General features: G+C 40.3%; 1 protein-coding gene across 1 annotated transcript in view; it reads left to right on the top strand.

The window, feature by feature from the left end:
• Positions 1–14,302, top strand: part of trpv4 (transient receptor potential cation channel, subfamily V, member 4) — a 79,341-nt gene that overhangs the window by 12,222 nt on the left and 52,817 nt on the right. Inside the window, exons 2-3 of the mRNA XM_069932731.1 lie at positions 5,776–5,948; positions 11,904–12,056. Of these exons, the coding sequence (XP_069788832.1) occupies positions 5,776–5,948; positions 11,904–12,056 (326 nt within the window). The remainder of the gene's footprint in view (positions 1–5,775; positions 5,949–11,903; positions 12,057–14,302) is intronic.

Here is a 14,302-nt window from a genome sequence, read left to right as displayed (position 1 = left end):
GTTACTACAGGAAAAGATGACTAAGGTTGATGTATATAAAATGAAGGACAAATGGGAGAAGGATTTATCTATTACTTTATCTTGGGAGGAATGGTCAAATATGTGTGTCGACAGTGTTACGAAGTTAATTAATGTGCGATATAGTCTGGTTAATTATAATTTCTTACATCAATTGTATTTAACTCCTGAAAAGTTGAAAAAATATGGTTTTAGTTCATCGGATTTGTGTTTTCAATGTGGAGAACAGACAGGTACTTTCTTATATTCAGTATGGGAATGTACAAAAGTTAGACCTTTTTGGGGGAATTTTTGGGAGATTTATTTAAGATAGATCTGCAGCTTGACCCGTTGATGTGAATACACTAACGACAGGATTGTGATTGGATAAATCCCAAATTACATTTATACGTTTAGGGTTGACTGTAGCTAGGAAATGTGTTGCTGTTACGTGGAAAAATTATGTTGAATTGAATATACAAAGATGGCATAATGAAATACAATCGTGTCTGTATTTGAAGAAGATAACATAATTTGCAAAATAATTTTTTTGTTAAAATGTGGAATTTATATTTGGAATGTATGGGTTTGGATATTAAATTGGGACACCAAGCAGCAACCATTAAATACCCGGCATAATTGTGTATTTTTTTTGCTCCAAGGTGGGGTGGGTTGTAGGGGGTAGGTTAGGTGGGGGGGCGGGGGGTAGTAGGGGTCTTTTTTTGTGAGATTATTTTGTATGTATGTATCTTGTAAAACTTCTAAATAAAATTTTCCAAAAAAAAATAGAAGCTAATGGGTGTGAGGTAGGGAAGGTTTAGATTTTTGATGAGGCCCATCATCGTGGGCCGAAGGACCTGTATCATGCTAAAATATTTTTGACCAATAAGAATAGCACAAATATTAAGACTAATAAAACCTTTCTGTTTTGCAGGCACTAAAATGTAAGTAAATATTTCACCTACCTCCTCCTTCTGGGTATAAGCAAGGACTGAGAATTTATAGGTTATCTAACAGAGGCTGCAGTTACAGAATTATCCAACATGGAAAATAAACCTTTTGCCCCATTGAGTCCATTCTGATCATTAAGCACCGATTTTATTCTCTCTGCATTCCCATCAACTCCTCCAAAATCCTGCATTCACTGGGGAAAACTTGTAGCTGCCAGTGAAACTTCCAACCTGCATGTTTTTTGGATTGTGGGAGGAAACCAGAATACTGAGGGAAACCCATACAGTCGCAGGCAGAACATGTAAACTCCACGCCGACTGCACCCTAGGTTAGGACTGAACCTATGTCTCTTTCAAAATCTTTCTGGAAAAATCAAAATTGTGAAACAATAAAGAGCTAATAGTTCATTTTTGGTGCCAATCATAGGTACAAAGCCAAGTAGTTAATCTACTGGGGTAATAGTCATGGCTTTGGTCTACGACTCAAAGGCACAAGTTCAAGCCCCTGTTTCTTCTACTATGGTAGTTGGGGAATTAAAATTTAAGTAATTAAATTACTTGGTATTTTATACATTAGTCTTTGTGATAGTTGCCATGAAAATACCTGATTGTTGTAAAAACTGATCTGGTTCCAAAACGTCCTTCAGGGAAGGAGTCTCTGTCCCTACCCAGCTATTAGTAAGTAACATTGCAAATGATATCATTTCTCGTCCAGATTGTGTAAATGGGTAAATAAAAATGTTCATTAATCTATATCTCATTGTTAAAATGCTACTAATCCTCAGACTGACAAGATTTAACTTTCTTTAAATTTCATGGGCACATGCAACAATTTTTTCCAAAGTAAACCTTGTGAGGTTAAATATGAGATGCTGTCAAATTTGAACATCATCGCTACCAATTACCCATAAGTACCATGATTGTAATAGCAAGTTTGTTTTGCGAGCTGTCCCATCCATTCTTAAATGCACTAATGTATTTTTAATTCATGGAACATCTTCTCCATCCTATATGTGGAACATCACTAAAGTTTGCATCCTGTTCAAAACCTTAAATCTTGTTGTGCATTCCCTTTCCAACAGAATTCCTCCTCAAATTCCCTTCCTTGCTTATTAGCTTCTTAAAGACTTTTTTTGAAACAAATCCTCCCCCATCTCTCTCTCACTGTGCCTAAGGTTGCTTTCTATTTTAAAAAAATCTTACAGGAGAGAAGGCACATACTTGGAGGTTGTAGTATTGTGTTTGTTCATGGGAGGGAAAGATCGAGAGACAGTGTTTTCCAAGAAAATATTTTAGCAATTCATGGCTTTCATATTATTTGGGAAACTCCTTTCCCTACAGAAGTCAGCACAGAGTTATTTCAGTGGCTTCAGTTTAGTGACACAAATACCCACTAAATGTCCTTTTGGGTTTATTCAAATATCATGTTTAGACTTAAAAAATAAAGAGAAAAATGTTGCCTTGCAGATGAATGCAGCCTCTGTGAGGTGGTGTTTGAGTACGGTGCTTACACACACATGTGGTGAAGAAATGAATATTGATACTTTAGAATGAGGCATTTTCTTATAGTGCCAAGTGCTGGGATTTTTTCCCTTCTGAACTTGTGGTTATCAAGTCATAGTCTGTGCACCTGAATAGAGGTTCTTCAGAGTCTTTGTGCATTAAGTTGAATGCTTTGGATGATGAACAAGGATGTGTTATGCCTGCTGTTTTAGGGTGTAGCCTCTCAGGTCTCAGAGAGAACTTTGGATGATCTCATTTCTGGGGGCGGGGGGGGGGGGGAAGCAACTTTTTGAACAGTGGATCTTCCCCACCACCTCAGAGCTATTTTTAAAACTTAACGCTGAATATGATTGCCATCTTATTTCTTAGTGAAACTGAGTTTCAAAGGCTAGAATTGGCCAATGTGCCCTTCATAATAAAAATGCTAATTTCTTTCAAGGAGGAATTTTTTAACGATTGTTTTCATGAAATCATTCACCTAATTATTTCAACATTCTCATTACTGAAATACCACAGCTTGATTTTTAAACCCAGTCTACATGGAGATTCAGGAGTGCAAATCATTTTTTCGTTAACAACCTCCAAAAAAATCTGAGAAACCTTTTCTCAAGCTATCCCCTTTTAATGGTCAGGTAGTTGTCTCTCTGATGAACTTTTCTAAAATTATTTTGCAGGAATGGACAGGAACAGCCATGCAGCAATAACTTTATGTAGTGCAAAAAATATAGGATGTCATCTCAAGGCATTTTAAAGGAGTTATTTTCAATCAATCTTTGATACCAAGCTATTTAAGGAGAGAAGCAGGTTTTTAAGGTGTTGGAGAAAGGTACAGAAACTGATTTATGATGAGAAATTAAATTTTAGCAGCTGAAGGCAGAGACATGATTAAAATTATGGATACATGGGAGATTTGAATTGGAGGAAGTTGCAAGCTTTTGGCAGTAACTCAACAATAGAAGCCTCTTCACTCCTCCCCTCCTCCCCACACACACAGGTTCATAAAATCCTTGCTCCATAGAATAGTTGCAGCACAGAAAGAGGGCATCCAGCCCGTGCATCTGTACCAGTTTTCAACCAGAGCAACTCAGTGGTCCCAAGCATGGCCCTTTCTCCATAGTCTTGCAAGTTTTTTTTGTCACCATATATTTAACCAAATCCCAATTAAAGACCACAGTGGAAGCTGTCTCCACCACATCTGCAGGAAGTGCATTCCAGATTCCAACCACAGGCTGTGTTCTTGGGATACCGACTTACTGAGATTTGAGTGTGTAACTTTCACAAGTTTGGTGTGTGAACTAGATTATGGGAAGGTGTCACAGTTGCACTGATCCAGTTTTCATGTGATACTGTGTAAAATGAACTCTGAAAGTCACACTGGCGTACAGGTCTCTCCTTGGGATTTTGGAACTTCAATTTTAGAAGGAGATCTTACTTTGCTTAAAATGTACGTAGATTTCTCTCTATTAGGTTCATCATTTGAATTGATTTACTTTTTAAAAATTAAAACCCTAATTATTCTACTAATAATGGACAATTTAATTTTTTTCATTGCCTCAAGTAAAATATGGACAAACGAGACAAATAAAGGTCTAATTTGGTTTAGATATGTATGGATTCTTGCCTCTCCTATACCTTTCAACTCCCCCACTATTTTAACTCCTTCAAGAAATAATCAAAAAGTCAATTTATACATCAGCTTTCACAAAAGCAGCAGTGGTGCCCACATAGGGTGAGACTAAATTTTCTTAGACAATGCAAAACTCTGCCGATCCGTGTCTTAAATATATCAAATGAGGCAACCTCATTAGATACATTCTCCATTTCCTTGGGCAGAGAATTCCACAGATCCACTGCTCTCTGGGCGAAACACTTCCTCCTCATCTTTGTCCTAAGTTCGTTTATTATCGTCTGATTGTATAAGTACAAGTGGACGAAACAATGTTCTCTGGTCCTTAGTGCAAAAAACATGCAAACACTCAAACAGACAAATGATTCATATGCATTTTAAAAAAATAAATAAATACTGTTAAATAAATAGTAATGTCCCTGAGAGTTTGTATGAGCTGTATGTCAGTTGTTCAGAGGTCTCAGTGTTCTTGGGAAGAAGTTGTTTCTCAGCCTGGCTCTGATATTTCTGTATCTCTTTCCCTATGGGAGTAGATGGAAAAGCTACTCCTCCAAATCCTGAGACTATGTCCCTGGTTTTAGTCTCACCTGCCAGTGGAAACAACTTTCCTGCTTTTATTTTTATCTCCTCCTTTCCAAATGTTATATGCTTCTACAAGATACTTTCTCATTCTAATTCTATATTTATGTCAAGCCTCTGCCAATACCATTCCCTGTATTCCTGTAATATTCTTCTCCCTCAATTATCAATCCAAATGCCAATGAATGCAACAATGCTCTACTTGCCCACCCCATTAGTGAGTGAATTCCAGGGCTTGTTGGCTGGACTTCCAGCACCCAATTATTTAAGAAATGAGCCACTTTAACTCAAGCATCTCATGGACAACAGTTTGGATTCATTTCCCTTACAAAATTGAGGAGAAATGTCACTGTTTTCCTGAACTAGGATGAATTTTGCTATCATCTCCAGATTTATTGTTATTAGAGGGTATGGAGAGTGTTATGCATGGATTGAGATAATATGAAGGTTAGAGCCTGTATTGTGAGGATGGGGTGTAGACTGAGAGTCCTTTCTCAGTGTTCTCCACAATGTCTCAGAACAATGAAGCTGGCAGTGACCTTTTGAATTGATAGGACAATCCCAAAATAATCATATCAGGGAAATTTTGTAGTGAATGCTGAGACTCGTGCATAAGATCCAAAGTTAAAACCCAGTGTAGTTGTACTCCATATCGGGGAGTAATTAGCATTCCACTTCAGGTCTAGGATCAAGCCTGAACTCCAGCACTGCTTGTGTGCAGAGTTTGCATGTTCTCCCTGTGTCTGTGTAGGCTTCCTCTGGATGCTTTGCTTTCCTCCTGCATCCCAAAGAGGAGCTGGTCCCCTGGCTGCAGTGTAGGTGGATGGTGGAGAGTGATTGAGGATGGGAGAAGGGAAACAGGATTTGTGTGGACAGATACTTGATAGTCATTGTAAATGCAATGGATTGGATGAACTCATTCAGTGCTGTAAGACCTGATGACTGCAGCTTAAATTTTTTCACAGTTCTGGCTGAACAGTGAGGCAATTGGACTGAAATGAACAAACTCCACGTGAGACCAGGGGTTAGACTAGCTCCTTTGTGCCCTGGATGTCTTACTAAGACACAAAACAGTCTCCATTTGAATCTCCACCTCATGCTTTTTCTGTTTTATTCTAGTAAAAACAGTCCAAAGGTAAAGGCACCTGCACCTGAACCTCCTCCAGTGTTGAAGGTCTTTAACAGGGCGCTTCTGTTTGACATCGTGTCACAGGGATCAGTTGCTGGTCTTGATGGGCTCCTTGTCTTTCTCCTGAGTCAAAAGAAGCGTCTGACGGATGAGGAATTTCGAGGTAAAGTGAAAACCGCAAATATGACAGCAAATTATCACTGTGACCTTACTAAATGCTGGAGCATGGAGTCAGTACTCATTCTTTACACTTAAATGCAGTCAACTAAATTAAAGGTTATGAGCATTTAGTCCCGGGTGCAATTTGATGCAAGATAAAAAGCATAAGAGGAAGAATTTCACTTCCATTTGGCTGTAGCAAGACTGTTTGAGCTTAACAAGAAAATCTGCAGATGCTGAGGTGCTGGAGAAACTCAGCTGGTCACACAGCATCTTTAACTCTCTGCCCTCCCCCCACCCCACCATCACTTTGTTCTCTTCTACCCGGCTACCAGTACCACCTGTTACTTGTTAGCCTGTGCTCCTCCCCCCTTTCCCTTCTTCCCTCCTCTCCTCCTTCCCTCTCCCCCACCTTTTTATTCAGCTGCTTAACTGTCTTTCCTTATTCCTGACAGAAGAGTCAGGCCTGAAACGTTGGTTGCCTTTTACTATGGGTGCTGTGTGACCTGCTGGGTTGCTCCAGCGCATTTGTCTTTTGCAGCAAGACTGTTTGGTTAACTTTTTGCACAGTGCAAAGGGATAGCTCAAAAGAAAGCAAGACTAATGAGGTTGAAAATCTCTCCAGAAGTGAATTTGGGCCATTTATCTGTTACTGATGTTGGTTATGTGAGATAGAAGTATTGAAAGTTTCTGTATCAAAAGCTCCATTCTTATTAAAACATTCACAAATGGATGCAATATTAACAAATACCACACTGAAGGCATTTTTGCCTGTGCACTTGTTTTATGTTGGGAGTAACCCAGACAAATTTTAAAACCAAAATCTTTTTCCTTCAACGACTTCATGGTGAGAATTCCAAACACATCCACAGGCACCATCAGGGAGGATTGAATGAAGCTCATAGAACACACAGACCTGCTCAGTTCCTAAGAACTCAAAGTGCTATTCAACCAGAAACACAGGAATTGGAGTTGCCAGGGAGTTTATGAAGCCACATGAGTCACAACTGATGTTTGCTGATTAATTTTACAATTATTATTCTATCATATTTTTTGTAGATTGCAGTTAGAGGAGTACACCTTCAATAAATGAAGTAGCAATGCACAGTATCCTTGTACTTGAGGGTATTCCTATTCAATATTATGCACTCTTCTTTGGTATACAGTGGAGTAGCAGGATTAGTCTGGTAGAGGACCTTTGGCTTATGGATATTGAGAGCAAGGCCCATCGTAAGATTCAATGAAAGCTTCAGCAGTGGCTTGGAGTTTGACCTGTAAGCATGTGCAAACACATGCCATCTACATGCTGCAGTTCATTCAACCACCGAGGTTTGGATAGACTGATTCTGGAGTGTTGCTGCTATAATTTGAACAGTTTCTGTTCGGCCTAGTTCTATTAATGAAGAAACATTGAGAAGTATCAGGGCAACAATGCAACCTTGTTGGCGTTGGACTTCAAAGAGTTTGATTCTGGATGAAAGTTCTACTGGTACCTAGCTGCTAAACCTGTGGGGATACATTCGACACTTGGATTGAGCGAAAAAGACAAAGGAGATTGCTGATAGTGGGATTTGGGGGGAAAAAAACAGATTTCTAGAAGAACTTAGTGGATTAAGTAGCATCTGTGGAGGCAAAAGGATCTACACTGGCATTTTGGGTTGAGATCCTGCTTCAGGATTGGGAGGGGAAGGAAAGATTGCCAGAATGAGGAGGGGGTGGGGACCAGGGGCACATTGATGATCGGTGGAATCTGGCAGGAAGGGGATTGTGGGCGGATGGAATGAGGTGGGGGAGGAATAGGAGACGGGTTTGTAAGTGATAGGTGAAACCAGATGGCGATGATGGACAGATAGAACTGTAGGAAGAGGAGAGGGTGGGGGGAAAAAAAGGGAAAAGGAAACTAGATGGACAGATGAGCGTATGTGGGTGGGGTGGGGGGAGAATGGAAGAGGACAACCAGAGTGTGAGTTAACTGAAATGGGAAGATTCAATGTTCATACCACTGTGTTTTAAGCTACCCAAGTGGAAAATGTAGTTCATCCAATTTGCATTTGACCTCTGCATAGCAAAGATGATGAGAAAGGACAGACAGAATGCCATGGGAGTAGCAAAGAGGGTTAAAATGACAAACAAATTAGATAGTTCTGGTCTGTCATAATCATCTTCTGAAGAGCAATTATAGAAGGGCAGTAAACGCTGGTCTTTCTAGTGTAGCCCATCTCCCACAAAAGAATGTAAAAACAGTTGCAGGGTAATAATGACCCACTGTGTAGTTAGCTCAAGGACACAAAAACACACACAGTCCACATCACCTGAGTATCTACAGGAATACAGCATTATCGCATGCTTGGAATAGAAAATCAATCAATCTATAGGATACAGAAAAAAAGTCAAAATATTGTGAACTGTGAACTGGTGAGGTTGGCTAAATATATGTTGCAGCATTCCAGGGCTTTCATAGCCAGCTGTTCTCTCCTTACTGGTTTAATTTCCCAGGGATAATTATTAACTCCCATTGATCTTCAAAAAAAAGGACAATTTTTGAAACATTGGTTCTTATTTTAGACAAAGCTTATATGTGCATTTGTCTAAAATAAAAACATTTATTGTCAGTTCTTGAATACAGAATTATAGTTCTGAATCACAAGTGGATTACTCTTTGGTGGTAATGCCAACATTTGGAAGCCACAAGAATTGTTACCACTTCAGCCAATATTTCACTAAAGTGCCAATGGTTGTTAAAGTTTTGAAAGAGGGACTGGAAGCCAAAATGATCAGATTATGGGGTCATTAACTGCTTGCAATGTGCTGAGTTAACGTAACACCAAGACTAATGAGGGATGGGATTGATGTGGGATGAGATTGGACAAGACAGGAACATTCCTTTTTGTCCATAATCAAAAGTTGTTAAAATTTAAGTAAGAGAATATAAGATACAAAGATGTGAATTGGGAGCAGAAACAAGTAAAATCACTGTTGGTCTTGTTACAAGCCCAGATGACCCCAATACCCAGCAGTAATAGATATTCACCAAGACAAATGGTTAAACAAAAGTTGCTTTTAATTATCTTTAAACATGAAAACAGAATCACACTTTAACTTATCTCTATTAACTTAGCTAACCTAGCTTAACCCCCTTCTAATTCTACGCGCATGTTTATGTAATGTGTGTGTAAATTCAGAAAGGTTCTTTAATTCACAGTCCAATCTCACTTCTCATTCCTCCAAGTTCACTGGTTGCAGCCAATTCTTATACTGTGCACAGAATTTAACATTTATGAAGTTCACCAGGCTTTGGTGCTTGAAAGGTAAATGGTTACCGCTCAGGAAGATTCTTGTCAGTTTTCAGAGAGAGATTTGTTGTTCGCTGGACACAAACTGATTCCTCGTCACCAGCCACTTCAGTGTCTTGCCGAAGAAACTTGCCTCATCAGGGTTTTCCAGATGATAACCTCTTTCTTTCAGGTCACCACAGAATTCCTTTTTGTTTCCCTTATTTTAAGTGGAACATTATACAACCAATCCTCTCCTCTTGTCTGGATCAAAAGGGCTTTGACTAGGCTGAACTAAGAACTCACAACCCATCAGCAAAATGGGGATTTCCACAAGCTTTCCAGATTGCCCTGTTCCAGTCCCAGCTGCTGCTGAACTGTAAAACTGCAGAACTGAATTCTCTCTCTCTCTCTCTCTCTCTCTCAGAGAAAAAGCCTGCTTGACTCTCTCTGTTTGCAAAACCACATGACCCTCTTAGAACATCAAGTTCCACTCCAGACAGACTACGGCTCCAAACTACTCCTTCGATCTCTTTCAGCTGTTGCTTTTCAAATCAACAATCCATTAGTGAAGTCTCTTGGGCACTCTCCAAAGTTTTTGCAAAGACCCCCAGGAGCCGCCCTATTTGGCTTGAGCAGAGCTCCAGTATTTTAAATGAGATCTGTTTTGAAGTGTTTGTATGTGACCCACACTAAAAAAAACCTGCCCCAATTTATCTCCCAAAAACATATCTATATACAATACAAATACAACATAATATGTCACAGTCTGATGTTAACCTCAACCCCTCCTAAGCTGGTACATCTTCACCAACTTTCTTAGGAAGTGTCCACTGCCTTTGTTTTAAAAATAGCCAAAGGTTCTGCTTGCACTTCCCTTGATGGGAGAATAACAATGGCTCACAATTCTCTGAGGGGAAAATACTTTGGTTTGGTCTTTAAATACATCATGATTAAACAGGGAGTGAATGTTTTAGGTTCCTCCATAAGAAGAAAGGCCTTCTGCACTTCCACTCTCTTAGGTTCTCTCAGGAGTGATCTTAAAAAAAAATCTTAATAATCTAAAAAAAATGGTGGCATTGCTGAAGCTGCTAATCATGGCACTTCTGGTGCGAACCATCTGAGAGTGGTAAAGGAGTAGTGATTTATTTTAAAATCCTGCGACCACAGGGTCTGGGCCCAAGATGGTGGTGCCTGTGAGCATGTGGTAAACCAGTGTTATGCTATGATTGGCTGTTGCCAACTGGACACTCCTCCCGAGACAGGTTCTACCCATAGCCCTTTGCATGTTCCCCATTTCACTCTGCCTTGATCAGTCAATGAGATTGACAGCTGTTCCAGACTATAGTTAATAAAAGCCTATCAGTTTCACAACCAGTCTTTTGTGATCATTGATGATACATCAGATCGGAAGCAGCCTTGAGGGGTTGCAGACTCTGGGGAAACAGAGGATTGGTGCAGGGCACCAGAAAATGGGGAGACCATGCCCAATTTGAGAAGGAGGAGAAGAGACGACCCATGGGCTGGTGACCATGGCGGTGGACCAGTGAGGGGCTTTGCGGCTGTAGAACACAGGCTGTTGGCGACTCAAGGCAAGGATCCCAAATAGCTTGTGGGCTGCTGGTAACTGTGGTCAATGGACTCGCATCAGAATCGAGACTGGCTGAAAGGGTACCAGGTTACACAAAAATATCTTAGGATGTTGTACATTGGAATCAAGTCCTCTCTCACTCTTCTAAGCATCAGCAGATTTAAGCCTAACCTGCCCAACCTTTCCTCGTAAGCCAACTTATCCATTCCAAGTATTCTTTTAGTATCCATAATCTGAATTGCTTCAAATTCATTAACATTTTTCCCTAAATAAAGCAACCAATATAGCACACAGCTCTCTAGATTTGCTCTCAGGATTGCCCTGTTTCATCAATGCTTAACTTCCCTACATTTGCATTGAACTCTCTTAGCAACATGCAACATGCAGGGTTTTGACTTAAAAAGTCGACCATCCTTCTGCCTCAACAGGAACAGCCAAACCTGCTCAGTTCCTCCAGTAGATTGTTGTTTGCTTCATATTCCAGCATCTGTAGCCTCTCAATAACAATAACGTTCTGTTAGCTTTCCTGATGACTTGCAAGACCTATATGCTAGCCCTTTGAACTTTATTTGTAATAATCCACAGAAATGAAGTGGAAACTAAATTTGCTTCTATTTTGAATTTCAAATTCTTAATATCCAGTGTATTATTTTATAAATTCCAGGAAATCCCCTCAAAGAAACTGACTATTTGGTTCAGACCTGTTGTGCAGTGTTTCCATGGCTATCTGCATTGAATGGGAGAAGCCTGATCAAATCTATGTCTCATAGGCAGCCAACTGAGGAGCAACACGGTTAGCATTGTGGTTAGTGCAATGCTGTTCCAGCGCCAGTGACCAGAGTTAGAATCCGGCGCTATGTAAGGAGTTTGTACGTTCTCCCCATGTTTGCGTGGATTTCCTCTTGGTGCTCCTGCTTCTCCCACCATTCAAAATGTACCAGGCATGGAAGTTAATTGGGAGTAATTAGATGGCCTGGGCTCGTGGGCTGAAAGGGCATGTTACCGTGCTGTATGTCTAAATTTAATGACACATGCACAGCCATTCAGTGCACTGGCAACTGTGACTAACAATTGTTTCTCTCTTCCTCATTCCTAGAACCTTCAACAGGCAAGACTTGTTTACCAAAAGCACTGTTAAACTTAACGAATGGAAAAAACGATACCATCCCTGTAATGCTTGAGATCACAGAGAAGACAGGAAATCTTCGAGAGTTCATCAATGTGCCATTCCGGGATGTGTACTACAGAGGTGATGTATCTTGTAACTCAACTCTTCCTGACTCTCAAGTCACATCGACAAGTCTTACCCACTACAATATGAGAATATTGACACATTCCTGATGTCACTTGACTTTTTTTGCAGGCATTAATCACTTATGCCTAATTAATGAATGCCTCAGTGGGTATTATTTTCCAAGTGTGCAACCATTTTCATATTTTTCCGCTGTGGAGATATCACCAATGAGGCTGATTCTATCCAGGTTTGTGCCTTGAAGATCCAATTACTTTATATTGGGAGAAGACCTAACTTGACTCTTTGTGTAGATACAGTATTTGAGGGAAGCTCTGCTCAAGTGAAAACAGGCTCCTCTTTGTAGTTTTATATTTTCTATAGTCATTGACCTAGGGACACTGCACAGTGTGGTTGAGCATGCCTAGGTTGATGAGCAGGTATGAGGCGGCTGGAGGAGGGAGCGGTGGCAAAAATCAACCTCTGTTTTAGTGCCTCTTTCCTCTTTTATTTGGGGTAGGCCTCAGGTCTGGGAGCTAAGGTGGCCATTCCAAAGGAGGACATGGTCATAGATTCTCCTTTGGAATGGGCACCCTGGAGCTGACCTTTTTTGTTCCTTAGCTATTCCAAGGATATTAGAAACACAAAAGGCTGCAAATGCTGGGATTTCAAGCTGACAAAGAATTGCTGGAGGATCAGATACATGGATTAAACATGGGCAGTCAACATTTGAGGTCTTTATCATTCCAAGGTCTTAGTCAGACCAAGCTTCCCCTGCCTTCAATCACTCCTCGCAATACAACACCAGCTCCACGTCAATGTCCTTTATTGGGATGGACAGAGATTGTGTATGAAGCAAGTTTATCTTTCCAGAAAGTGGTGTTGAAGGCTATAACTCTGGTTTCTGGACCCAGCTGAGAGGTTTGACTGTTCCACGGTGATACAAGTGTCCCAGAATGTCAAGAGTTTCAGGCACCATTGTTTTTTTCCAGAGAGCTTGAAGCAAGAGTTCATCACTAACGGGAGTGAATTGTACCATCAATTTTCTTACTATGGTTTTTCCCCTCCATGCATGTTGAAATGTTCCAATCCAAACCCTCCACTTCCATTGTAAATCAGAGAAGAAAATAAGAAAAGGGACCATGTATCATGAGGGAGTGAACAAGTATTTTTCTGATGGAAATTTGTCTCAATTCAGAAATATACAAAGCAAATTTTAAAAAAAAATTGTTATTGCAACAAAATGTGAAATAGATCCTTTTTATTTATGTTGTTCATTTTAATGGATAAAGTCTTTCTCCATTGCCTTCTGTTTACATATGAAAATACTTTAACGGGTGGCCAAAAGATTAGGTCATTAGGTTATGAGTTGCAGGCAACCAGTTAGTTATTTTTAGCTCTATAATTGTGAAACACTCTTTGTAGTGTAAAATCTGCGAGGAAAGGTGAAGAGGGCCAAAAAGCAAGTTCCCAGCATGCCCCTCCTTGTAGTACATGTGTAACAGAGGCCCAGTGTTGGATGGATTTGAGTACTTGGTACTGCCATGCCCCGGCACCAAGTCTCAGTCCTTTCCTGAATAATCAAAGACTTGTTCAGTGAATAGCATCCAATCTTGACACTCACTTCAAAGAGCTTAGCATAACATGTGTGCTGTGTGTGTGGAGACGGAGCAGGGATAGGGTGGCACTTTGGGAGTTAAAACCCTGTAATTTCTTGAGGCTTTGTTTCTTTGCGGTAATGAGAGCTATCAATCGTCTGATCCACTGGGAGAGACACGCTGTGAGTAGGGAATGATGCAGGGTTTGGGAATTGAAGGAGTAGAGATGATGAGGAGATGATTTTTTTTAAAAAGTATTCATTTTTGGTGTTTGTGGCAACACCAACATTTATTATTCTGGAGAATCCTTAATTGGTCTTGAGACAGTGGCAAGAGCCACCTGCTTGAGCCATTGAAGTCTGGTGAAGATGCTTGTACAATACTATTGGGTTGGGAATTGCAGGGTTTAGGTCCAGCGACTTGGAAGATGATCTCTTCCCACAGGATGGTGTGTGCCATGGAGGGGAACCTGCAGGTGGTATTGTTCATCTGAACGTGGGTTTATCTTGGTGGTATGGGTCACTGGTTTGTGAAGTGTAATCTGATTAGACTAAGTTGAATGACTGCAAAGAATTATTTAAATGGCCTTTGTGTGCCTTAATGTGCTAGGTGATGGATAGGTTGTATCAAATGGGCTGCTTGGTCCTGGATACTATTGGAGCTGAA

The sequence above is a fragment of the Narcine bancroftii genome, chromosome 4 (assembly GCF_036971445.1).
Source record: "Narcine bancroftii isolate sNarBan1 chromosome 4, sNarBan1.hap1, whole genome shotgun sequence".
Classification (NCBI taxonomy): Eukaryota; Metazoa; Chordata; class Chondrichthyes; order Torpediniformes; family Narcinidae; genus Narcine; species Narcine bancroftii.
Note: the sequence above shows the minus strand (reverse complement) of the source record. Positions and strands in the feature narration are given on the sequence as shown.